Source organism: Hesperophylax consimilis, chromosome 1 (assembly GCF_061612785.1).
Source record: "Hesperophylax consimilis isolate HC1 chromosome 1, BYU_Hcon_1.0, whole genome shotgun sequence".
NCBI lineage: Eukaryota > Metazoa > Arthropoda > Insecta > Trichoptera > Limnephilidae > Hesperophylax > Hesperophylax consimilis.
In genome coordinates, this window is record NC_142836.1 from 48,668,354 (window position 1) to 48,696,004 (window position 27,651).

A 27,651-nucleotide genomic window follows, 5' to 3' on the forward strand; every position below is an offset into this window, starting at 1 on the left:
AAGAATGAATGTATTTAAAAATAAATGTTATGTTTATTGTAAAAATATTAAAAGTTACAAAATGAAATATTATCTTGTTTATATTAGTTTTATTAGTCATTTGTAAACCATGATGAAAAAATGACTAAAATAAAATCAATAAAAAAAATATTTATTCCGCTTGAACAGTTGTTTGTAAGTTAGAGATCTGCGGCCGTGCTCGAGAATGATGACAAGTATGCGTGCTAGATGACCTTGTGACTTAATCGATAACTTAGATTCTCATACTCGTACCTGCATAGAAGCATCCCCTCCGTCGTCTAGGCCTGTGTTGAGTGGCGGAGCGTAGGGCCGACGCTGACCGGCGCGCGCGCTGTGTGCCGGCGCGGCGGGCAGCGCGCGCGCCAGGTGCGCCAGGTCCGTGGTGCCGCTGAGCGCGCGGCACTGCGAGCCCAGACTCTCGTAGCGGCGTGCCTGCTCGCCGGCCTGACCAAACAAACGAACCAACTCATTACATATTCTGTTTCTATCTGGAAGTGGAACTTGGGTCTGCGTTAAAGGAAAGTCGTCTTTCTGGGTCCTTATTCTTATTCACCCCCGGTCTCGCTCCATCTGGCAGTGAAAGCTATTTTGTAGACAATTCTTTTATCGAAACTTTGTTAGTTTGGAATAGATGAAACACATACTCGAGAATAAAGACCCTTGGAAGAGAGAAGTGACGGGTCGCAGACCCTATATCACGCAAACTAATATGACGTATAATAATATCACTCACCTTTTCCCATGTGATAAATCTAACGAGAGTAATGAGAAAATTAATACAGTATCAAGACGATACTGTTTTCCAGTCACGGAATGACAGAAGTATGAATCCATTGTGAGTCCGGCTGGAGAGGTGAAAGTGTTTCCCTCAACCAGTCTCTCCCAATTCTTCCTGTCACGAAGTTGGTAGGTAGAAGCATCCGTCGCCAAAACCCGAATAAACATCACCACATGAACTCGGGCACTCTTGCTAAGTCACCAAACGTAGAGCACCAACCTGGGATGATCTATTGCAGAGATGTTGGTTATCCAATGAATGGTTACTTTGTAGACTTTTTAGAGTTTTAGACCGAGACTCATTTAAATGATTGATAGTCGTGACTATAATAAGATCCAAAAACCCATTGTTCATGTATTTATAAAAAAATGTAGGTAAAATTTGTGGTTAGCTTTAGTGACAAAACCGATTTCATGATTTTCAAAACAAAATTTGTTTGGATTATCTTCCGTGACATTGACATGAAAACTTCCATTTATTTTACATTGCCATCGACAAAATGATTGATTGAGAATAAAAATAATTTCCTTTACAGCGTTTGACACAGATTTTTAAGATCAAAGCTCAAAAACTTTTAAGGTTTTAGTGTACTTTAGCTTTATATTCTTTAAGATATTTTACTTTAGCTTTATATTCTTTAAGAAATACATTTTCGAAGCGAAGAGATTAACACTTTATATTAGGGTGTTTGCTAAGTTTAAGTGTAGGTAGGCAAAATTATCGCATTGTCCTACGGAGCGAGCTTCGCTGGCAAAAGCTCGGTAAATGTTGAAGCAATTAGTGGTTGAAAATCTTTTACGGCGGAACATTAATATTATGAATAATAAAGTAAACCTTGAGTGAATTTTTTAATTCGAAGACGATATTTTTAATTAAGGAATGTGATTATTATTTTTTTACAGCAGAAAATGGTGTATTTTTAATTAATGAATCCAAAAATTAATTAATTTATAACATAAATATGCTTATATTAATAAAATTTTCCAGCAGGTCCATGGCTGCGTAGTTGTTACAATAAGTAAAACGTGTAATACATATAAAATTATACAAATGTACTTACTCTTGAAGAAATGACTTCAGCTCCTTGAAGAACAGCTTCCGAGAGTGTATTACAGAGGTCCGTGTAGATTTCTTCCAGTTCCTGTTGGGAAAATACAGTTTGGGAAATATAAAAACAAAATAAGGTTTTGATAGGCAGATACAATCAAATACTATATCTAAAGCACGTATGACTTAGCTCCCTACGCAATATCATGGAATGATTTTATTTATCCCCCAAATTTAAACGCTTTTTCAGAAACGTATTTCATGATATAATATTTATGTGAATTTCAGTTCTGAGATGTTTTTGCTGTAATCCGTTCCACAAAGTTATTGTAAATCACCCGAAAAAGCCTTAAACCTGCCAGGTTTTCAGGTTTTTACCTCAAAATAAACAAAGAATGTTTGATATATTTCAGGGAAAATATTGTTTTCTTGAATAAAAAAAGTGTTTAGGGTTTGAAATGGGTTCCTCTCCCTTCCGTTACTAAAAGTTTCTTAAAATGTGATTTTCGATTCATACCCAGAAATATTTTGAAAGTGGCAATGGGTCGGTAGGGTATGGGATGTATTACAATCCATGTTGAGTATGATTTGAATGATCGAATCGATAATAAAATATCGGAAAAATAACTCTTCAATATGTCAAGGGTCATTTGTGTGTTCGAAAAATACACGTTTCAAACTAAACGTACATGTACACTGAAAATGTATTTTTTATAAATAAGTATTATTTCTAATCAGTTAAGTGGTTAAATGTTCACTAAATTTCTAACGCTCACTGATTGGACAAAGTATGTCTTGCATCCTGCAGAAGTGCGGAATTCGAATGTAGTAAGCCATAGCGACCTTCATTAAAATTAAGTTTATACAAATCAATTTCAACAGGAAAATTTTCCGTGTTTTGATTAAATAGATATATAGTTCAAGCTTTGATACTAACATATCTCAAACCATGTCAAGATTGGAGGTATTTGACATTTTAACCTCAAGGGTAATCCCATACGGAACAAACCACTAGTGACGAAGTATTGATTGGTAATTTTTCTTCCAATCAAGAAGATTAAGAAACTAACTATACATCTCAGCCAAAGAAAAAAATACCATCTGCTCAACTGATGCCCATTCTCTTTTTCGTGCTGAAAAAGACTGTGATTACTACCTATAACATAACCCAGAGGTTCCCACAAGAACAAATTGAACCGTTTGAAGTGACCCGTGAATTTTTCAATATTTAGAAAACTGTACACTTTGTAATATTCAAGCAATGCATAAAGGGAGTCGACTTTTTAAAACAAAAAAAAACAAGAATCAATAATTAATACCAAACTTTACAAACAGTAATTTGCATTATATTGTACGCGGATGAAAGAAATATGAAAAATGTTTGATGTTCATAGCACACCGCAGGTAGGTAGGTACATTGGTTTGTCAGTTTTTGAAGGCACATTTATAAAAATAATAGATATACATTTATCAATAGTTATAGCAAGTTATTTATATAAATGAATGCTATGTGTAGTTGGTTCTCAAATTCGTGGAACAATTCCACATGTTCGTTTCGAAAGGCCGGTAATATTATATGTAGATAAGGTGGCCGATATTAAATACCAATGTTACCGCAATCTGCAGGATTATAAGATGCTGATATCGTTATCTAAATGTTTCTATCGGAAAGAATTATCATGTGGGGTAGTTACCCCACACAGTTGTCAGATAACCAGCTGATTAGCGTTTTCAAGCACATTATTTATTAGAAAAAAGGATGTTTGGTTTAATATTAACAAATTATTTCCACTATTAGTAATTTCTTTACAACAACGCTCTCTATTTAAATACCTAGCTATCTGTTACTCGATCATTATTAAAATACAGCAAACAGTTAGATACCTACACAGATATAGCTATCACGTGGACGGCTAACACTAATATTAAATTTATCAGAAAATTTTATCCGCATACTAACATACCGGTCGCAATGCGTGTGATATACAGGAATATTATGTTATGAGTGCTCTTTCGTAAGTAATTCGTGAAATAATGTATTACTATACAAACAACAGTGATAACAATAGTATTGTATTAAATAGCATCAAATAGTGGCCGCGCCTCGCCGGGTGGAACATACGCGCGGGTTAACTTATTTATGCAAAGCTTTGACTCTGACCCCAATAACTATTGGTTAAAAGTTAAAGGTGATTCATACTTCGATAAAAACTGGCTCCACCTGGGACTATTGTAATATGAAAACATAACTTAAATAAAATATGGTAGTTTCATGTTTGTAAAACATGTAAAAAAAATATGAAATTTATCTAAATACGACAGCTGGCAAAGACTGGACTGAATTGACCGCTACATTACGGGCAATAAATAGCAATCTGGTAAGTTTTACATATATTCTATTAAAACTTCATGCCGAATAAAAACACAACGAAAAGCCCCAATGTGTACGAATGTTGTGCTGCCCGACGTTATAGAAGCGTTTTTAATGTGTTTTTAGTTGTGGACAACCTAAAAACAGGTAAATCATAATTTCAAATATTATTTTTTTTAGTTTAATCAAGCGAAAAAAATAGCTTTGCTGGTAGAGAACTTTAAGTTAATATATTTTTAGAAAATTGATATGAAAGATAAATTCATTCCATATTTCCAATAAACATACAATCAAGTACTGGGTAAGAGGGTTAGGGGTTGATTTGTGGACGATTGTAGAATCATCAAATTATCGTCAATTCTTGAGAGTTATTGACAGAAAGACATAACGAGTTTCATTAATCTCCGCTATACCCAAATATCGATCATATCCCCAACAGAAGCTGAAGAATATTATAAATCAGAATTTCACAGAACGGTCACGCTTTTTCCAGAAAACGATGAATAAACATTGTTTTTATTTTTATGATAATATTGCAGAGTGCTTACCCAAGCGAATAAAGAAACTATTGTATTCTTGTATTCATAAATACATCTGAAAAATCCTTTTATAAATCAGAAATGTTAAATTTCGACAAAAATAAAGTGAAAATGTAAATAATGTATCCCGACGACTTACAGCTAAAAATGTAGCACGCAAAAGATTCGTGCGGAAACATAAGAACATATCTAATTGAAATTCAAATAAAAGTTTGTATTCTATTAAAATGCCATTGTTAGTTTGAGATCTAGAATAAACCAATTCTAGGATTTTAGAAACGATTTGTTAGGAAAATATTAATTTTGATTTTAATCCTTTGAAAAAAACTTATTTTATTTTTTATTTATTTATTTATAATGTATTACAAAAAACATGGTAATTAACACATTATTCCCAATGAGTTGAGATAAAACTCATTACGGGAAGTACAGACACATAAAATACATTTTACAAGGATATTACACTTTAAAAAAAATACAACATATTGAAAAGGAAAAGAAAAATAAATAAAAAAGGAAAAATACATTGTTAAGAATAGAGATTTTAGAAATAATGAGAGATAGTAACAAATGAAACATAGTAAACCAACATATGAAAGCGAGCGAAAATTCACTGGTTTAAAAACATTTTCAGGAAATAATCTTTAAGCGTTTTAACTAATATTTTTTTGTTAGTTACTGATTGCTTTATTTCATTAGGTAATGCATTGTATTGTCTATATGCAATATATTGTAATGAGTTAATACCAAATTTTGTTGTGTGGGTAGACGATGCTAGGTGTATTAGATTTTGGGACCGTGTTTTGTGCTGGTGTATGTCTGAATTAAATGCTGGTTTGATGTTAGTGTGTGAGGATCTATGTATGATTTGTAATATTGTACAAGTGATATTGTATTTAGGTAGAACCGTAAAAGGAAGTATGTTTGTCTTTAAATATATATCTTTGATATGTATATCCCACGGTAGACGGTAGATATTCCTTATTGCTCGATTTTGAATCACTTGTATTTCTGATATTTGTTTTTTAGTAATAGTGCCCCAGATACTAACTAAATAACTCAGATGGGAGTGAATCATCGCATAGTATGTGGCCCTTAGTAGAGATGTAGAGAGAAGACCTTGGAGTCGGTACAGTACGCCGGTTATTGGGGATATTTTAGATTTCACATGCTCAACATGGGAATTCCACGAAAGTTTAGAGTCTATTAATAGCCCTAAATATTTCGTGACTTCTATATTTTGGAGCTTCTCAGTTCCAAGTGTGATATTCATTGGCACATAATCCTTATTACCGAAAGTTAGGTAGTGCGTTTTTTTTATATTGAGGCTCAATTTATTAATACGCAGCCAATTAGCTAGAATTGAGACATCTACATTCATTTGAGACTCCAGGTCACTCAGGCTTGTACTGTGATAATAGATTACAGTGTCATCCGCATAAAGTTGGAGGTTTCCAGAGATACCACATTTAGTTATGTCATTGACATATAGCAAGAAAAGCAGAGGCCCAAGAATTGATCCCTGTGGCACTCCACATGTGATTTTACCTAAGCCACTCGAGACACCTTTGACTTCAACAAGACAAAATCTATCATCTAAGTAGCTTCGGAGGAGATTTAGGGGCTTCCCAACAATTCCCAAATATTCCAATTTCTTTAAGAGTATTTCATGATCGACCGTATCAAAGGCTTTTTTGAGATCTATAAATATGGCTGCCACATATTCACCCTGGTCTATATACTGTTGAAGGTTGGAGATAAAATCAAAGGCGGTACATTGAGTACTAGAATTTTTCCGAAAGCCATATTGTTGTGGTGTAAGGATATTATTCGCAGATATGTATTTTAGGAGTCTATCTTTGATTATGGTCTCAAATACTTTTGAAAAAACCGATAGAAGTGATATAGGACGGTAGTTAGAGATACATGTTTTACAGTCTCCTTTGTGTAAAGGTATTATCTTCGCTAACTTTAATTCATTTGGAAACTTTCCCGAGGACAGTGACCAATTAAAAAGTTCTGTAAGGTGACCCGCTAATTCTTCTTTACAAGTCTTAAGAACTGATGGTGTTACTCCATCGAGTCCCGGTGCTGCTTTCAGCTTAGTTTTAGAGATGATCCTCAGTACCTCATCTTTGTTTGTCCTAGCCATGTACAAGGATTGGCAAGCCTTCGGTTCCACAAAAACGGTATTACAGTCATCCGGGAATGACGGAATGGTAGCTGCTAGCTTTTTTCCTATTGAGAGAAAAAACTCATTAAATGCGGATGCTATTTGGCTCGGATCCTTAATTACGCAGTCATTTACCACGAGGGATTCTATTTCGTTAGTTGGTTTATGTGTTCGGTTTGATAGAATAGAGTTTATGATTTTCCAGGTTTTAGTGGGGTTATTTTGGTTTTGTTGAAAGCTGTTCGCATAATATTTGTGTTTTAGATTTCGCCTATAATTAGTAATGGTATTTCTCAATCTCTTTTTAAGTGTTACAAGAGTAAGATTACCAGGGTCTTGTTTCCACTGCTTGTGAATCTGGTTTCGTTCTTTGATTAATGTATTTAATTTGGAATCAAACCACGGAGTATTCAGTTGTACCCGACTTCTTAATCCTGTTTTTGGTGTAGTTGTACCTGATTCTATTGCCTTTTTAATGTGATAATTGAAACTTTTAAAAGGGTCTTCTGAGTTGCTTAAGTTGATCGTGAAATTGTTATCAAGAAGATAGGATTTTACTGACATACTGTTGATGATAGGTCTCGTAATCCGGGATTTGGTTCTATTATTAAAACATTTTTTTAAGTTGTTCTTATAATCAACAATAAGTATATTATGGTCACTAAGTGGATCATCAATATTCGATATAGTAGTCTGAATGTTTTGCCTATTTGATAAGATGTGATCTATTAAGGTGCAGCTTGTATCAGTGACTCTCGTGGGAAATGTTTTGTTATGTATTGAAAAATTGTAAGATTGTAAGATGTTGCAAAAATTTAATGAAGAATGTGTGGATATGGATATGTCAATGTTAAAGTCTCCGAATATTAATGTATCTTGTCTACTTTCGTTCAGTATTTTTTCTAGATGTATTAGAAAATCCTGCATATTTGTGTTGGGTTTTCGATAGATAGCATAGATGTTAACTGGTTTCCTATCACTGCTACTAAGCGTTATACCTAAAAAGGAATTTTCATTTGAGAAATTTTCAATAATTGCACACTTCATAGTATCAATCACATATATTGCTACGCCGCCTCCTCCTTCGTTGGGGCGAGAAGAAAAAACACTTTTGTAACCATTCAGGGAGTAAAACTTTTCCTCTCCAATCTTAAGCCACGTTTCCGTAATGACGAGCACGTGTACAATGTACCGCGAACTTCTTACTTTTTCTTCGATCTCATCAAACTTATTACGGATGCTTCTCGCGTTCATATACATTATTCGTAGACAGTTCGTCACGGGATTATAATTCTCGATGGTGAGGCACTTATGCTCTTGTATGTTACACTCCATAATCTATAGTTGCAAGGTCGTTCTTGAGTGCAGCGATGTAGGCCGGGCAGTTGTCCCTATCTCCAGTTGAGTGATCAGCAGGCTTACCAAATCTGGTGCATGTCGCGCAAACTGGTTTGATGGTGGAATTTGGGCAGGACTCACCAGTATGATTCTGTTGAGCACAATGTCCACATGTGGGTTTGGTATCTCTGCAATACTTGTATGAGTGACCAATCATGTAGCATTTGGTGCAGACAGTAAGGCCAATAAAATCTCGGACGCGGCAAATAGTCCAGCTTATAAATACTTTCTCTTGCTCGACTAGAAATTTACGTACGGTAGCGGGTACTGCGTAGATACGGTGACAAGCGTTACCTGTGCGAGCACCAGCCAGGTGACTTAGTTTACAGCCTGCAATAGTTTCTTCAATGTCTTCAACGTTGGGAATACCAGTGAGAGCCATCCTTAAAAAATCTTCGTCGGTCAGGTCCCGGGGAACATTAAAGAATATCAGTCTCGGTAGACGCTTTGACGGTAGTCGGGCCTTCAGTTTGCTCGAGTTGTCGAAGCAAGGTGCATTTAATAGCTTTTGTTGTTCGCCCGTGGTTGCCGTATTGATCAGGATGCCTTTATTTCTTATTTTTTTTATTCCCGTGACCCGAACGCCTAGTTCAGATGGCCGAATTGTATCTTCAATCATTTTTTTCGTACCGTCACTGTCCTTTGTGGCGTCCGCATCCGTTGGAAAGATGCAAACGGCAGGTCTTGGTGGTCCGACGCGATGTCCTTGTTGAGTGATTGGTGGGGGTTGGTGAGCATCATATGGCTGTTTTCGGGCGATGTCAGCAAAAGAGAGGGTAGCCTCCGTTGCCACTGCCACTCTCCGCATTACAGGCCCGAGATCAGACTCTAATTGTATGATTTTTTGCTCAAGGTGCCTTTTTTCCCTCTTCTCGTGGCGTATTTTTATTTCTGCCATTCTAAGTTGTGCTGTAACTGTAGCTAAATCCGCACGCATCGTCTCTCGCTCCAACAACAGCTGAGATACGGATCTGAAAACTTCCGATACGTTTCTAGCGATCCTCAGCTGCTGGTCTTTTGAGACCTTAGATTGCTTCTCTGCTAACACAAGTTGAAGAGCTGTCAAATGTGCTTGGGTTTCATTGAGCACATCTACTCCTGAAGCGCAAGGATATTCCGCTTCGGTGACGTCCGAGCCTTTGGATGACGTAACCGAGCTGTTTTCATCCGCATCCTCAATCGTGACGCACTTTCCTCCTATATCCTCTGGACTAGGAGACATCATGGTGCTTATGTGTCGTTTTTTAGGACGATTCATTATTAAACACTACTTTATAAGGACACATAAAAAAAAAACAATGTTTGAAACAGAGTATTAGTTCTGTTCAGCTTTGCGCCTGAAAATTCGTAGGTGGGCAATCGGTCTAGCTCTATGTAAATCAAAACAAAAGTCGCCGTATCGAGTTTTTATATCACGATTTTTTTTTATATTTGCACTAATTGAGCACAAATAACTTTAAACAGTTTATCACTATGAATGTATCTACGAAATCCACTATCGGTTTTACCGAAAAGTTTCTGTTTTATTCACGAAATTATCGGATATGTTTTTTTGTAGGTTCTGGATAATTTTATTTAAAAGAAAAAATACACAAATGTATACTAAAAAGTATTTTGCGAGATGAGAGTAATCTCTTTCGACGCACAATTGTCACTTTAAAAGGATTTAATACACAGAATTTAGATAGTTTCGATTGTAAACAAGGGGTATGACAAATTCACAACACAAACGCAACCAATAGGAGCCCTGAAAGGTGAGCTCATAATTAAAGCGGCCAATCCGCGCACTTTATCCGTTGTACACAACACTTTGGTTTGGGATGCAGTGAATTTTATAGTTTATATTATTAAAAAAAACAATGGTAAAATGTTAAAAAGTCACTGGAGAACACTACCACGTGTTAAACTTTCGTTGTTTTTAACGACGATTACGTTTTATCTTCCGTCGGATTTATTATAAAGTTGTTTACTATTATTAACGATAGCTTGACAGAGCACGACGCTTCGCTTCGTAGGTACGTAGGTAAGTTGTCATGTAGTAAAAACTAGTTAAAAACTCGTTAGTTCAAACTGATAAAAAATAAATTATATTTTGGGCAATATATAAGCCGTAAAGTTTAAAATTTAGGCTTAAGGTTAATAAGATTCATCTACTGTTTTGAAAACTTCATTCCATAGCAGTGGTAGCACCAGTCCTTTTGTCATGCTGTACTGTACTAGAACATATTATGTTCTGCCGTGTGGTATCACGAAGTAGTAATGGTGGTTTTCAAGTTTTCAGGCACGTATAAGCCATATAATTTCATGAGGAATGGGTTACCAATAGAGTTGTGCGCTACGAGTATTAAAATGAACTGTTGCAAGATTTGCATAACGTCTGGTTTCTAGACTAAATCTATTCGTTGCCTCAAGTAATTGGTAAGTAAAATTATATGGTACATGTAAAATGGCACGTGCAATGTGTTTGCCCTACGATTTTTTGGATTTGTTCCAGTATATTTATTTATTTGGTTTGGTGCGGAGTCCATAGACTACTAGTATTCTCCAGTTTGCTTCTTATAAGGCCATCAAACATGGCATCATTGCATCTGGGTCAATAAATTGCTTAGATGTTCTAATGATAAGCCTCAGGAGTTTGTAGCAAGCTGGAGTGAGCACTGATATGTGAGTATAAATACGATGCATCATTTTTTACATTAGCTTTAGACATGAGGCCCTGAGGATTTTTTTCCTTAGGTTGTTGTGTGGAGGGTATTTTTTAGGAAAGAAAGAAGAGGAAGTTCAGGGAAGGAAAAATGTATGAGGGAGTGGGTAGGAATCTTCTGGAGGTTAGTGAATCAGGAGTGAAATACGAATGAATTCATCACTCCCACTGAGGTGCAAGGCGATGTTCCGAGAAAGACTTGTTGGAGAGGTCTGAAGATCTCCATCATACAGTCTCTCCCGATCAGACACATCCGCCGTCAAGGCCCGGGCAAACCGTACCACATCAACCCGGGCACTCCTGCCAAGTCACCAAATGTAGCGAACCACTTGGGGTGACCTACGGCAGTGGATTAGCTATTCAATAATCCCGGACGGCGGTCCTCTTACCCGCCTCACCTCTCACTCTACGAGACGGAATATATTGTTCATATGAAATATTCCAAGAGAATTATCTATCCGTGGGTGCGTTCTGGGTTCCGTGCCTATGAACGGATTTTCACAGAAGTGCGGCGGATGGATTTACGAGTGAAGAGTCTGAGTGGTGTGCTGTTCAAAATGTTGTAATATCGTAATTCATATTTGTCTTTTCTACTGTTTGGGAGTTCACTGCACATACGCTCCTTAGAGAAAACCGCCACTTTCTATCAATGCTTTGCCATGGTTACGGGTACACGGGCAAGTCGCTATCCGTTCAATTTCAAACCTTTGTATGAAAATTAATTTGAAAGCAGCTCTGCTTTAAAAAAGAATGTACGTTAATAAAAAGTACCTATTCTGCGAACCAGATCTTTAAAATTGAAGGTTTCAGGTAAACAAAAATATAGCTTTCACTCCGACGAATGTGATCCTAACAAAAGCTATCACTGGAATCCGAACTGAAAGAGACGTCAAAGTCTTCAGTTTCCTAACATGGATGAAATCTTATATTCTTTTTCTTGTTACTAACCATTGAAAAATAAGCTACAGATTGGTATCTACGATCAATTGATTCAAAATAAAAAGCCTTTCACATATTATAATCTCAGAAATACTGGTGTTTAAACGTTTTTGATTGATTTTTTCCAAAAGCTCTATGGTTGTTGACTCGTATTGATTTCTATACTATATACTTAAATTTTAACGTTGCAAGTTATAATGATAAAACAACAACTCTCATAAAAAACTAATTTAAACGAATTCCGATAACGTTGCCATAAAAGAGACAGTCAAAGATTACCTTTTAAAAAATTACCTTTTCATGACAAAAAAGCCGTTTCTTAAAAAAACCAACACCCATTTTAAATGTAGGCACAAGGATTAAAAAATGCCAGTGACGCCGGAGGCAGATCGCTAAATCATATTTCTAGGTGTAAAAATAAATAAGTTTATTGTATTATGCAGCTTACTAAACTGACAACATATTTATTTTTATTTTGTGAAATAATACTATCACCGTAGTTTATTTTAATTCTCTTGGTATAATCATGCGAAAACTGTATTACTACTACCTGTCTTTAATTGTTTTATAACATTTTGTAATTCTTTATAATGTTTATTTATTTTTATATTTCTTTGTCATTTATAAATATATTGTGTAGGTTTTTTTTTTTAAGGTACAAATAATAAATCAATAACTAAACTTAATCGAATATTATTGATCTAGAATGTATGAATAATTACTGTTTATGCAAATGTACGACTGTTTTTTTCCTAAATATTTTTTTGTTTTAAAATCAAATAATTTAATTTCTTACCGCTGAAGGACTCATCTGGAATGGTCCATATCTCTGTCAGGGGAACATATTATTGTGTGTAAACCTTACGGCCGCGGGGTATTAAATTATAATGAGGAGGAAACAAAGAAATTCACTTTCATAATACGCTGACTACATGTTAATATCCTGTAACATAATATATGTGTTTCAGTCTTTCTTATAATCTCAAACAAGGAACTTTTCATTTTGGAAAGTGTCTATATAACTGTATACTCTGTACCACCCGCTGAGCATCAAAAACAAGTATTGTCAATTCCTTTCTTTCGTGGAGCGCTCTTCAATGGCATTGAATATTCATAGAACGGCTTACAACAGAATTGACGGCGAAGTTTTTTTTTATGTGAATATCACACAACGGTCGCATTTCTCGAAACCAGCGCGACCGTGACATCCGGAGTGTTTGAAGCGGAAAGAAATATTAGGGGGAAAGTTAACGAAAAGCAAAAAAGGTTTTGAATTATAATAAAAATAAAAGTGTTATTATTCATTATCTTTCTGTAACAAATAGATATAACAGCGCCCTTGAGGTGATTTTTCATGAAAACGGCGCTATATAAATTAGCCAAATATTAATTTATATCCTCACTGGGATCTCCCGTGCTGAAGATTTCATTTGCATATGATTAAAATTAAGTAGTATGTATAATATAAAGTAATTATAAATATATGAATTTTTTTTTCTGAAATAATTATAAACATATATCGTGGTTTTTTTTTTTCAGTTGAGTGGTTTCAGTTTCAGTTTGTATTTAGTGTCAGTATATTATGTATTTCTGATCTCCCTATGTTTTGTATCAATCTTAAAATATTGTTGTGAGTTTTGGGTGTGAGTGAGATTTTGTTGTAGAGTTTAGTACGAGTACCATAGTACAGTAAGTTTTTTACAAAATGTTGGATTTGTAGTTGCGTAGTGGATATGTTTTTGACCCTGAGATGTAGTGATCCTAATATATGTGTAATTTGTTATTTCTCGTGTTTTGCATTTATGAATGCAATGAAGTATTGTTTTAGAACAGAGTTGTTTAAGTGACACGATGTTAAGTGACATGATGTTAACTGACATGATGTTAAGTGACACGGTGTCAAGAGACGTGAAACATCATGTCACTTGACATCGTGTTGAAAGTCTGTTGAATTTTCTGGGCTATTCACTATAATATTTATAATAGCGTTGTATATGTGACAAGATATTAAGTGGCATGATGTTAAGTAACATGATGTTAAGTGATACGATGTTAAATTTCTCTGATCTGGTTCGCTCACTCTTCGATTCATTCTAATTCTTACTTCCTGGCGTACATACCCTTCTGTAATTCTGCCTCTGGATATAACAAGACCCAAGTATTTGAATCACTACTTAATGCCGTGTATTCTAATCCGGTCTTCAATTTCGCTTTCACTCCCGTAAGCTACGACTCTCTTGACACTACTTTGTTTTTTAACTGCTATACATATCCAAACTATCTAAGCGTCAATTTATAGATATTAAGCATGGGTATAGAATATCGACCAATAATATATAGACATATCAAATCTCATCTCGGTTCTGATTCACTCTTCGTGGTGTTACTGAGGGTAAACAAAATGAATATTTACATTAATTTTGCAATTAGGGGAAACAGTTGGGATCAGTTGGGAGCAAGGAAGTGGGTATGTTGAAGTTATACGAATATTATGGAAAACATTTCTTATTTGATTTATATGACGATACTAAAAATGTCAAAGTGCGATTCAACAACGATTAAAATTACAAATCTTTTAAGTTCTACAGAAAATTGCCGCTTATTTATAATCCTCATACCCAAAATACTTTTATTTCTTTCCACACTTGTTCACGGATATTCTAAATCTTAAAGGTCGAGGAGTTATATAAATACCGTCTAAGCTAATAAATGATATCGGGTTTGTGGTGGCAAGAGTAATGGTAACTTTAGCAATAAAATAATTTTTATGGGGTCCAAAAATAATGTAAAAAATGTTATTGACTTTTCAAGGCATGTAGACGATTTATAAGTTCGCAATAAAAAAGTTTCATTGGAACCGTTAAAATATTTCATTGAATTTCAACGATAATAATTTATCAAAAAATATATAAACCTGCCGAGCATTTCACATTTGCGACATTTTACAGGAGATGACCTATAGATCGAAGGTGATGTTAAAAATTTTTATGGACGTATTAATTTTATCAAGGTTTATTTTCGCCACAAGTAAAGCAACTGATCTAAATTTGTTATTAGAAAAGTTTTGACTCTTTCAAAGAAGAAAGAAATAAAGTACTAACACAAGAACTTGCATTGGTTGGACACCTTTTAATGTTAGTTGCAGGTTTGCAGGTGTGTCCACCGGAATACCTCTCTGTCGCACCAAGTCTCTCATTCTGATTTTTTCTTTTATATTTTATTGTCTCCATAAAAAGTTTTATAATGAAGAAGTTTTTAAATGAACTTTCACAGTTGAAGATAAATAGAAACAAGCATTTTGTAAAATATAATGCGTCCTCTTGATATAAAGTAATTTTTAAGAAAGGTAACATTATTTGACAGTGTTCAAAACACACCTCCAAAAGTATCATCATTTTTGGAAATTGTAAGAAGAGATTTGGCTTTCTTTGGATTTTGACATACGTCAACGTTTGTATGAAAGTCCATTACTGTGTCGATTTCTAATCAGAATATTTTAAAAGGTGAATTGAATCATCGAAGTTTTCATGTAATTTAACGTCGTAAAAATAGATTGGTGTGCAGATTGCGCGGGTGGTCCTGGAACAAGCTAAACCTTGATTACCACCATAAAGAGTTCAGGTGTTTATAACGTGTATAAAGTGCATCTTTAGTTTATTTTTTACCTACCTATCTTACTAAAAATAAAAAAAAAGAACCGAAACAATTGAAATTGCTTAGAAATCAGCACTAAAGATAGCCGGCTGAAATAAATTGTAGATTAAATATTTTTATTCACAAGGTACAGTAATCTCTTGAAATATATTTAATAATGATAAACGCTTTACTTGGTAGGAAAAATTAAGAGGATTTTTTTCAACTGAACTTTAAACTTGTTAGAGGAATACTGTTGAGCCAGCATAAACATTTTTTCTTTGATCCCACCAAGAGTTTCACTGCCTGAGGCCAGTATGACTTTGTAACTCCCAAGTAATGAAAAGCGACCTAAATGGAGAAGGGCTGAGTAAAGAAAGTGGATTAGGTTTTCCATTTAGATCGGGTTAATTAGTAGACCTGTATCAACGTTTAAAAACGATTAAAAAACAACACCAAGATATTACAGAGAAATTAAACTTAAATAAAATTCCCACTTTGTCACTTAAATATAATATTTGATTTAAACATTTAATAAAAACCGTAAAACGTCCCAGTAAAGGTTTTCCTATTGTTTTTGAAGCTTTTGAGGCTTAAGTGGGTGAACTTTTGACACGTGATCTCTGCTTGCAGTCTGAACCAAGTTCCAGCTTCGTTTTCACTGAATGAAGAAACTGAGAGGGCCACAAAAGGGTCAAGGGTTCTTAGGCTACATATTTTTTTACACTAAACTCGAGTTTAGCAGGCTTCCTGTGTAACCGAAAGTTTTGAATTTTTTTCATTTAAAACTGAAAAGATTTAACGGATGCTTCAGAAGACGTGTTCCTTCTCCTCGTCATCTTTCTAGCGTAATTACGCAAGTATGTAGTCACAACTAGGAATAGAACTCAGGATCTCTTGTCTTACCGGTACAGCGTCTTAACCACTTGACTTTTGGGACCTAATTATTAAACGTCATATTTGTCGAGCTCATATATGAAATTCAGAATCACTATAATATAACTATTTTTGCCTATACTTTTGGAAGCATCCTAAATTATCAAAAAGTTCTAATGAATCGGTTTTTAATGAAGATAGTGTCTCGGATAAACATATATTACATTACTATTATTATTTTTTAATGATAAACTAATGTTCACAATACAAGGTATTTTATGGATAGCACAAAAGACAACAAATTATTATAAGCATTAATTAGTCGCCTGAAATATCCATACAAATTGAAAACATAAAAATATTATTGGGAATTGAACCCCCGGCGCACCCGTCGACGGCATTTATTTTTACTCGGGAGATATTTTTTCAATTTGTATGGATATTTCAGGCGACTAATTATTGCTTATTATGATATATTACATTGATTGGTATAACCTTAAACTCAAGTAGTGAGATAAAGTTGGGCAAAGGTTTTGAGCAATGAAAATATACTAATACGTAAATCGTTGAAAAACTTGATCCACCTGTGGAGAGATTGCTTCAATTGCTCAATTATTAATGAACTATCAATAGTTGGGTTTTTATAAATACATTGGGTTTGTAGAGATTAGTCGTTGCCGTAACCTTTGCTTGTTTAGATTATGTAATACATATAATATTGAATGTACCTGCAACAAGAGCGGCAGCGTCTCCTGGTTGTACTCGTCCAACATCCCGTTGGTGGCGTGCAGCTGCTGGACGTAGGCATTGTGCTGGTCCATGTAGGCGGCCAGGGACACCTGCGAGGGACTCTGGCTATAGCCTTGCGAGGCCGCCTTGTACTCCTGCCGGCACTAAAACACACAATATATTATTTTAATCTGTTTTTATCATCGTCCTTCAAGAAATCCGGGCCTTCTCAAAACCCACACTCATAAATCCCTTCCTACAGCCCCTACGGTGATGTACTTCCCCTGTCTCTGAGATGTCATATAAAAAAATTAAGTCTCATGAAAACTTCGTCCATAAATTTAATATGGTCAGAGGAACCTACCTCTACAACACGGCAACGTGCTTTATGTTAAATAAAGAAAAAATTGAAAAGTCTCCTAGAAGAAAAAAATCTGGATATTCAGTTTTAGTTTTAGACCATCCATTGTTCTGTAAGTTAAATATGATTTAAATCAATATTCCTAGGTTCTTCTTACCAAAGATGTTAGTTTAATTTCACACGATGTCATTACTTTAATCCTCAATTCAAAATTTGTGTTAGAATTCAGGTTTTTAATTTATTTAGTGTGATCGATTCTATATTTCACAATCATTTTAATACTAGGGGCAAAATCTCAATTACAGAAATACAGATAAAAAAACAGAATTTTAGTTTTTTTCATCTTTTAAATCGCGGCAATATAATTTGTATTTTGGATAGAATCATTAAAAGTATTAATATCTAGACCAGATACGTTCTTATAAAATAGAATCAGATAAATATGTAATAACATACATGAATATTAACTTCATGTACAACTCTTGTAACTTGCAATCGAATTAATACTTCGAAATAGTTGAAAGTGTGACTAAGGCCCTTCGTACACAGATATACTTACGAGCTACGTGATTGAGACGCGACCACAAGAAAGTAGCCTACTGATATGCTACTCTTTAATGCTGGTTTCCGTTCACTGCGCTACCCGAATTACACTTAATTCTATCATTTTTCCGAGCACAGCCGTGGAATGAATACCATGTCAAGTGACTAACGACGAAGACTTGTTCTACTTGTTTAGACGAAATATTGTTATTCTTTATATTTACAAGCATAACGACATAAACGATCTAAAGTGTACGGGGTTCACCCATACAACGACATAAATATTAATTATATATATAATTAATATTTATATCTCTTTATAATATTTATATCTCTATATATATATATATGGATGTTAAATGAGAATGATGTCAAATGGACTTTTCTTTCCAACCTCAATCCACGTTTTCTCCGCTAAATACTTTCTGACATAATATGCCGATAATAAGAAAATTTAAGAAAATTAGTGGGGTAGAATATACATAAAACAGACATCGTTAATGCTGTGAATGCAAGAATTTTATATTATTTCATATTATCGCTGAATAATGCTAAATTGAAATGAGGAAAATATTAATAAAACGTAGGGAAGACCATTGAATACTTGCAGAACGATAAGTTCAACTTATGTTCTCAATAATTTCAGCCATCCACTTGACACCATTCATCGGTTGCTCTCATCTTATAACAGATAAAGGCTGAACACTTGAATTTGTATTTACAATTTTCATAGACGCTGCACGTGCGCACCATGCTGTGATATGTATTATGTATTGATCGACTACACTACTTCACACGAGTGGTTAATTCTTGGAATGAACTCTATATCTGTTTCAATTTGTTTAACTGGTGTGGAATATTGATTTTAGAATTCAGGTCAAATAATACAAATTTAAAAAAAAATCTGTCATGGAATATATGATTTATGATTTAACATAATATTTATTAGATTTAAATATATGATTTATGATTTAACATAATATTTATTAGATTTAAATATATGATTTATGATTTATAAAAAAAACCATCTGCCCTGATGATGGACACTGCAATGCTGTCCGAAACGTTGGCTAAATAAGGAGTTAGCGCAACACGGCATAACACCCCAAAAACAAATAACAAAAAAAAACTGTCATGGAATGATAAAAAAGGTTAATAAAATAGTTATCACTCTGGTGGTTTATATTAGGCTTAGAAATAATCTGCATGCATACAAATGAATATTTGTTTGTCCCCTATAGACCCAAAAACTACTGAACCGGTTTCGCTGAAAATTTCAAAATTTGTTCTTATTAGTGTCAGAGTGTTTAGACAGCGGTTTGAATGGTAGAAAAAGTTGGAGACGCCCGGGGAAGACTTTGCATCAACTCTGCACCGTAATGAGTTACTAATGTACTAGATGTAATGTAGTTTGTTTAGTAGTACCAATGTGGTATACTGTAGTAAATGGTGGAAGTCAGGCACACCCGAGGAAGACGTAGTACAATGGCGTGCGGCGTGGATTTGATTTTATTACAAATCTATAGATTTATTCTGGGGTTGATGAAATTTTGCACACTTGACCTTCAACACAAGAGGAATGTCACAGTCTATATTAAATTTAGAAAAAAACTCTGCATAAAGTCCAGTAAACGGCATGGACTTCAGAAAGTCGGTTTATGAAATGTTCTGAAATGAGTTAATTCTTCTGAACTCCGCCAAGCGTCGACGAGAATTGGAGTCATTTCAATCGTCGTTTACAAATTAAATCGAATACATTTATTAAAAAAACTAGAAAAGGGTTCATCCAAATCAACTTGCGGAAATTGTAACGTGGACTGTGTGATTTATTTGAAGAATGTATTGTCCTGATTACGTTATCCTATATGTATTGGATTGCTCACCCCTAGGTGAGCTGACTAGGTGACTCCTAAGTCACGAAATTGCCTCTAAGATCAAGTTATAAAAAAGATCTGGCAAACGTGACGCGAATGGAATGTTTCAGATCAGGAAGATGAATGTCTTCACGTTCGCCCAAAACGTGCAGTATTTAATACATATCGGAAAATGAAGAATTACAAAAATACGTGGCGTCTGCGCCTCGTTTCCATGCGCTGAATTATATATTGGTTTAAAGGATGAAACAAGTGTACCAAGTAGTTATTTATATTTAAACCAGCCACAACCACATGCATTGAACCATCCTCCTCAGGAACAGGAGTCAACCGCGCTTACAATTGAATCAAATCACGATTGGGTAGGACCGACATTTATTTCGTATATTAACTGCTGTCATGTCATCCAATTTCAGAGAAATGCGTATATGTCCGCGTGTAAATGCGTGATTGCTTGTATTAGCATTGTCATCGAAAAAATGTCTATCTTCCAAATTTCAGCTCCATTTGATATCGGGAAGTGGCTTACACTCCCAAGATTTGCATAGATGTTTTAAAAAATATATAATTATGTTAGGTAGGAAGTGAAATTTACCTCAAGATGAGAACCCTACCTGGGAATGCCGGGCTCTTGGACTTTTATAGGAGAGTATGAGGAGCCGGGTCTTGAAGATATTTTAAAAGGGTGGAAATATATCTAAAACATCGACGTATTATGAATTAGTTACATCGATCAAATAAGACTACATCGATGATTGCCTATGAACAAAATAAATTATCTAAGCGGCATCTAACCTTTGGCAACATCGAAACGAAGAAAAGCGAACGATCAAAAATTAATCCATAACTACAGAATGTATCGTTATCATCCCCTATCCCTATCCATATCCTATATTCCTCCCCACTTTACCTTCTTAGTTTTAGTCAAAATTAAACTCATGACTCTAATCAACAGCAGGATAAGAACTTTTTTAGAACAAGATAAAATGTCAAACAACATTATGACAAAAGACACACCAATTATTGTTATTGGTATTTACAAGCCTAAAAGCCCTCGATATGTTTACCATTTATATTTCTTCAAAATGACATGCATATGAAAAGCAACTACAAGATGCTATTTTCAGCCCGATAGGCAACGTCTTATTTACATGTATATATATTTAATGTGAAACCTCATAAGGGTCCCAACTGCTCCTAACCACCTGGAGCCAGTGATTCTATGGCATACGCTATTGGGGTATATTGTGAGGCTGAAAATTGAGGAGGGGGGAATGTGATGTCAGGAATCATTGGTTAGAATAAGTCAAGTACGTCCAACGCCCTGCACATTATTTAATCAAGAGGATTAATTATTATGAAAACAGACATTTTTTCTTCAATCACTTGCCCACGCCGGAGTTCGAACCCGCAACCTTCGGATTGCTAGTTGAGAATCTTCAACTCAACCACGAAGGCCGATATAATACGAAATGTGTTTATAGACTTAATAAAAACGTATCCACCAACACCAACATGGTTTATAAAATAAATTTTAATTAAAAAAAATTATTAATTTTTGAATTAAAAAAAATAAATGGAAACACAATGTTATGTATTAATGTATTATGCCATGTTGCGCTACCTTTTTTTACAGCCAACGTCTCGGACAGACTTTTGTTTAACAAACTTCGTCTAAAAAATGAGGTAGCGTAACACGGCGTAAAACTTAACAAATACTACAAAACAAATCACTATAATTTCCAGACATTGTTATGTAACACTAGTTACTTATAGAAATACTGGCCAAAATAAAAATACCATAGAATGCCTCTATTGTCTTTGCGGACATTAGAATATGGTTCAAATTGGCAAGCTTGATTTGCGGATATTCATTTGAAAAGCAGTTCCAAAATTAAATTGGCAGAAATCTGCGAGCGCAGTCTGGTTATTACGACGCCGACGGTCAAATCATGACAGTACAGATTTTCATGCAAATTTTGATACTACCTTGAGTATATCTCTATTTTCTGATAGAATCCATGATTATACCGACCCTGTCTATTATTCTTTCCGTGAATTTTATTATTCTTATAAATGAGTTGAAGAAAAATTGATTGCCAGATTAAAGAATTAGGTGCTTCAAATTTTTATTTATTTAAATCGGAATTGTTTGATTTTCTCAAATCTGGTATTCAAATTGCAGATTCAGAAGTATTCAATAGACCCTGGGAGAATAAATTACCACATCTCGAGTGCGCGAATGATATTACTAACTACTACTAACTGATGGAATGGCTGAAATAAAGAAAATCTGGCCTGTGGAATTATTATTAGCATTAGGCAAAATTGTTTTTTTTTTATGATTTAATGTATTCAAATTTATTTAATTGAATTAGGTGACGAAAATCTGTTGCTAAATTAAAAAAATAAATCTTGAAATTAAACATACTACCATTGAAAGCTTATTAAGGAATTACTTAAGTATTTAATGAAATGAAAATTACATTTTGAAGATTATACATACACACATCTTTGAAGAAGAAGACAATATTATTAATAAATCGGTCTCAACTGGCGATCGAGCCCCGGATCTTTGTCTTACCGGTAAAAAAAATTCACCACTGAGCTATTGAGACCGCATTATTTTCCATTCATGTTGATCGATCTCATATTTCACTCAAAGATTTCAAAATATTGTCCTCAATTGTGTAATTCCCCCCTTTTTTTGGCTGCTACTTTTTGTATAGTAAGAAAAATCACATTTATTTTATTTTATGTGTCTTGTTCTGTTCCATGTTTCGTTCAGATTTATTAATATTATCTTCTTCTATGATAACGAATTAGTTATTGTTCGTCACCAAAAGAAAGTGTTTATTATTGTTTTACCACAGATTTATAATACGAAATGCAAATATTTATAATGAAATATTCCACTGCCGAAGCAGCAGCTTTCCGGAGCAAGTGGGTCGATGGCATCACCATTCACTGAATACTGAGGGAAGTGAGTGGTGAAAGGTTTAGTAAGAAGGATTTAACAATTGGGGTAAGTCTTAAAAATAAACGGAAGAAGGAAAGTGGGGGCGGAGAATGAAACGGGAACGGGAAATGGCATTCCGTTCTGCCACCTAAAAAAACTTTGATGTTATAAAACCAAATGTAACAAAAAATATTTACCTTGGTCAGTTTCTCCTCCGTCTTGGATATAATAGCATCGCAGCCCTCGCGGTGCGCGAAGAGTTTGCGCGACTGCAGCTTGCGGTGGAAGGTGCGCTCCACCAGCGGGCGCGACACGTGCCGGGCCAGCGCGCCCGCCACGTCGCTGTGCGCCTGCGAGTCTGCCTCCACCTCCTGCAGTAGCGTCTCCCACGTGTGGAACAGCGAGCTGGGGCAGCCAGGTCTAGGTGAAGAGAACACAAATGAACAAGATATTCTACCAATTATTACCGCACGCTATAGTGCATATCTTCTGGTCGGGCGCACGCTATAGTGCATACATTCTGGTCGATCGCACACCATAGTGCATTCCTTCTGGTCAATCGCACGCTTTAGTGCATACCTTCTGGTCGATCGTACGCTATCGTGAATACCTTCTGGTCGAGGGTACGCTATAGTGCATACATTCTGGTCGATCGCACACCATAGTGCATTCCTTCTGGTCAATCGCACGCTATAGTGCATACCTCCTGGTCGATCGTACGCTATCGTGAATACCTTCTGGTCGAGGGCACGCTATAGTGCATACATTCTGGTCGATCGCACACCATAGTGCATACCTTCTGGTCGATCGTACGCTATGGTGAATACCTTCTGGTCGAGGGCACGCTATAGTGCATACATTCTGGTCGATCGCACACCATAGTGGATACCTTCTGGTCGATCGTACGCTATGGTGAATATCTTCTGGTCGGGCGTACGCTATGGTGCATACATTCTGGCCGACCGCACAATGTGGACCGTAAAGTGTCAATGTCCCGGTAAATCGCATGTGAATCCGTAAATCACAAGATTACTATAGGTAGGTACATAAAGTTCCGGTAATCGCATGCCATAGTGACACTGTTTTGAAAAACCTCACGCTACAATGTAAGTACTCCATAAGAACGCCAACAAAATATATTTTTTATACTTAATGTTAAACTCTACTAAAAACTGCTATATTCAAATATGAAGGAAAAAATGAGTAACTTAATGAAGAACACACCTACACTACAAGGACGAAAACCTCAAAACCACTGAACATCCCAAAATTAAATACACCTTTTGGCCAGAAAAAACATAATTTCCGCCACAAAAGTATTTATAATGTCCTTCCAAATGAAATTAAAAACACCATGAAAATAAAAAGCAAAGTAAACAAGAAGACGAGGAAATCATTGAAATTATGCGGTAACACCAACACAATTTACAGTCGACAAACATGAATATTTTGGAATATCATTTGTGGAAATCAACGTACATGAAGATGAGGAAATCAAGATGTAACAAACATTCGACAATCTACGGTCCGCCGCGAACCAGGAATCCCTAGTTAGGAGGACTATGAATAAACTACTTAACTTTTTATTTTTAAAATAGTCATTATATAAAAAAATAAAAATGTGTAATAAACGTTCTGAGGGACCACACCTTATAAACAAAATTTTCCTTTCAATGTATGCTCTTTTGTAAATACACCGATATTCACCTACTATTTTGTACATATTCTTGGATACATCGTGTTTAATGTGTAGCTTAAAAATAGTAGTACCTTAACCATCTAGTGTACATGTGTTAATTTGCTGAAAAAACAAAAAAAAGTTTTGAACAAAAAGTGTGAATGTTTCTATATACCACATGCTTAAATGTTCGAGTAGACAGCGCATTTTGTGCTGGAAAATTTGCACAGGTAGATTGTAAAGTCATATAACTCGCAACAGGTTTCATTAAAAAAAATACTTGGGTCAATAGCTACAGAAATCGTTATACCACTTTGTCTTTAGTGTAAATACGTTATTTTTGGGGTTTGATGAGAATTCCCACTAATGGTAATTACCTCAAATCTCAAGCATCTATCTCGGTTTCCGTTCTTTAAGGACGGGTTTGGAACTGATTTTTCCCGTGGTTTGAAATTTTCAGGAAGTAAGAGAGGAAATTAACTTGGAAATGAGTTTTCGAGATATGCTTTACAAGCCTTTGTAATGGTGACATGTTTGTATGAAACGTAACGATTAATTTTAACACAAAGAAGCACTTATGTATTTGAGGGTTTTCGGAACGGTAGGAAATTTATAAATTCAATAGAAATCGTCAATCAACCTGAGAAGGCAAGTTTTCAATACATATTTTTGAAGTGAATGAGGATATCAAAAACGTAACTAGGACATTATAATAATATAATAGTGATCTGTCAATTCCTCTTGTACACAAAATAATTTGTTTAGCGCCCTTCAGGTCACATCCGAGGATGGGATAACTTTTAATTTACTTTAAACAGACGTAACGTGACCTTTCGGAGTTAAATCCATAAAGTCATCTGGCTCGACTCTTACGGTTTCATTTTATATTTACTTTTGGCAGGCTGCTGAAAACCAGCACCGAATCTATCAGATTAATTAAATAATATTGTTTTTGTTCATATGTACAGCCTTGATGAATCTACGGTTAATATATATTTATACATTTAATTCCCTTATTTTCCCCAATTTTTACATTAATACATACAATATTATATAAATCAATACGAATAATGGGAACCCACTAAGACGCTGCCTGTGCGTGGGTAATATATTTAAGTTATTATATTATTATACCTAGAAATAAACAGACTGTATGCATATAAAACTAAAACAAGATTACATTTTGTCTAAACGGTTTGTATAAAAAGCGTTTACAATAGTGTAAAGTGAAGTTATAAGTGTTTAGTGTAATATATGGTGAATATTTTATGAAAAACATAAATTGATACAAATTAAATTAAAAAATTTCAAATTAATTTTAAATATTGAGGAAGTTTAGTAATCACTTGAATATTTTTCGGTAAAAGATTGAAAGTACGAGGTCCAATGAAACTGCAGTGTGTTTGCATTTGTTTTGTGTTCATTTGGGGATTAAAAAAACATTTTTATTTGTAATTTTGATTCTGTTTTCATTTATTTCGAGTTAATTTTTGTTTTTGATGTTTGTTGTTTTTTGCTAATCACTTTCTTGGGTCATTTTAATTTAAATAAAATAAATACTTTTTTGAACAACACCATAGTAAAAAAGTTTCGACATGTTTAAAAACCAATGGTTTCTTCGTCAGGATAAAGTGTTGTTAAAAAACTTGATGTCGATCCTTTTTGAATAAATACTGGTGTTTATTTAAATAACATGAACTCCAGACAGGAGTTTAAGAATACTCGGGAATGCTGTGTGGAGGGTCTTTTTGAGGAGAAAAAGGCATGAACACCTTCCGGTAGTACAAGGACAGCATATCTACTTGACGCCTGTGTTCTAAATATTGTAATCCGTTTGTAATGATAGGGGAATCTATCAAACGGATAACCCGTTTCTGCAGTCAAGGGATTAAGGTAGTCAAGAAACATAATTATATTATAACATTGGAACAGAACAAATCAAACCCATCGCGAACCAATAGTACAGGCAGGCCACCACGAAACAAACTAAAAACGATTGATCTGATCTTCATATTTCAGACAGAAAAACTATGTTGTGTACATAACATTTTTACTGCTTCAGAAAACGGATTTCTGCCAATGATTAAAATTTTAACCCAATGACGCCGGCTCTGCAGAAAATCTAAAGCAAGCATCAATTTATATGCAGAACTCTAGTTAATTTACTGAATAATAAAGCACTTAATCTAAAAGAAACAAAAGTTTGTCCGATTTCCTTTTTAGAATAGAATATTAATGCTTAAAGTTTTAGGATCATTAAACATTAAAAAGCATTAGACGCGCTTTCCAAACTTTTGTTATTTAAATGAAAGCTGAAAATTTGGCTGTTAAGTTACATAGCATTTCCATTAAGTGTGATAAATGTATCCTTTATTGAAGAATCTTGGGCGCTTAACGTTACCCTAACCATCTATTAATGAAATATTGCCTAGATTGATGGGAAACGTATTATTTAAGGTGATGAGAATCCATGGAAAGGTGTATTGTGTTTACGGGTTACATTCAGCTATATGACTTAAATGAATCGTGTACACGAATAAGCACTACGTTCTATGATTTTCATATACGAAATAAATGTTTTATAGAGGAAAAAGCTGAATAATAATAAAAATTAATTAAAGTGACTCAACTTAGTTTACACCGCTCTTTAAATACAAATTATCAACAAGTTTTAAAAACAATATTTTTTCACCAGGATATTTAACGTATACTAAAAATTGGTATTCATAAAACTAGATAAAGAAAGCATTGGTTTTGAACATGTTGATATGTTTTATTATACAGCGTTGTAAACAAAGTAATTTATTTTATTATTTAATGAAAATGACACCGCACAGTGATTTTGCAATGATTGGAGAAGTGAATAATAATATTTTTATTTCTATTTTTTTACATGTATATCAACAAAGTTGTGGCATTTTGAAAAATATAGGGCTCCTTAAAGCTTAGTCATAACGTTGGTCGCGTACTTCCAATTTATTGTTTAATTAATACTTCAAATTGTTTGTTAAAAATATGGTCGTTTTAA

The 27,651-nt window shown here is 34.6% G+C and overlaps 1 protein-coding gene across 3 annotated transcripts in view; it reads right to left on the reverse strand.

Moving 5' to 3' along the window:
• The window catches only part of Stacl (SH3 and cysteine-rich domain-containing protein), a 350,766-nt gene that overhangs the window by 97,720 nt on the left and 225,395 nt on the right, over positions 1–27,651 (reverse strand). For all 3 annotated transcript variants that reach the window (XM_089634833.1, XM_089634823.1, XM_089634843.1), the window contains exons 6-9: positions 23,143–23,365; positions 17,208–17,372; positions 1,860–1,940; positions 274–465 (exon numbers count right to left, since the gene is read on the reverse strand). In XM_089634833.1, the coding sequence (XP_089490959.1) occupies positions 274–465; positions 1,860–1,940; positions 17,208–17,372; positions 23,143–23,365 (661 nt within the window). The remainder of the gene's footprint in view (positions 1–273; positions 466–1,859; positions 1,941–17,207; positions 17,373–23,142; positions 23,366–27,651) is intronic.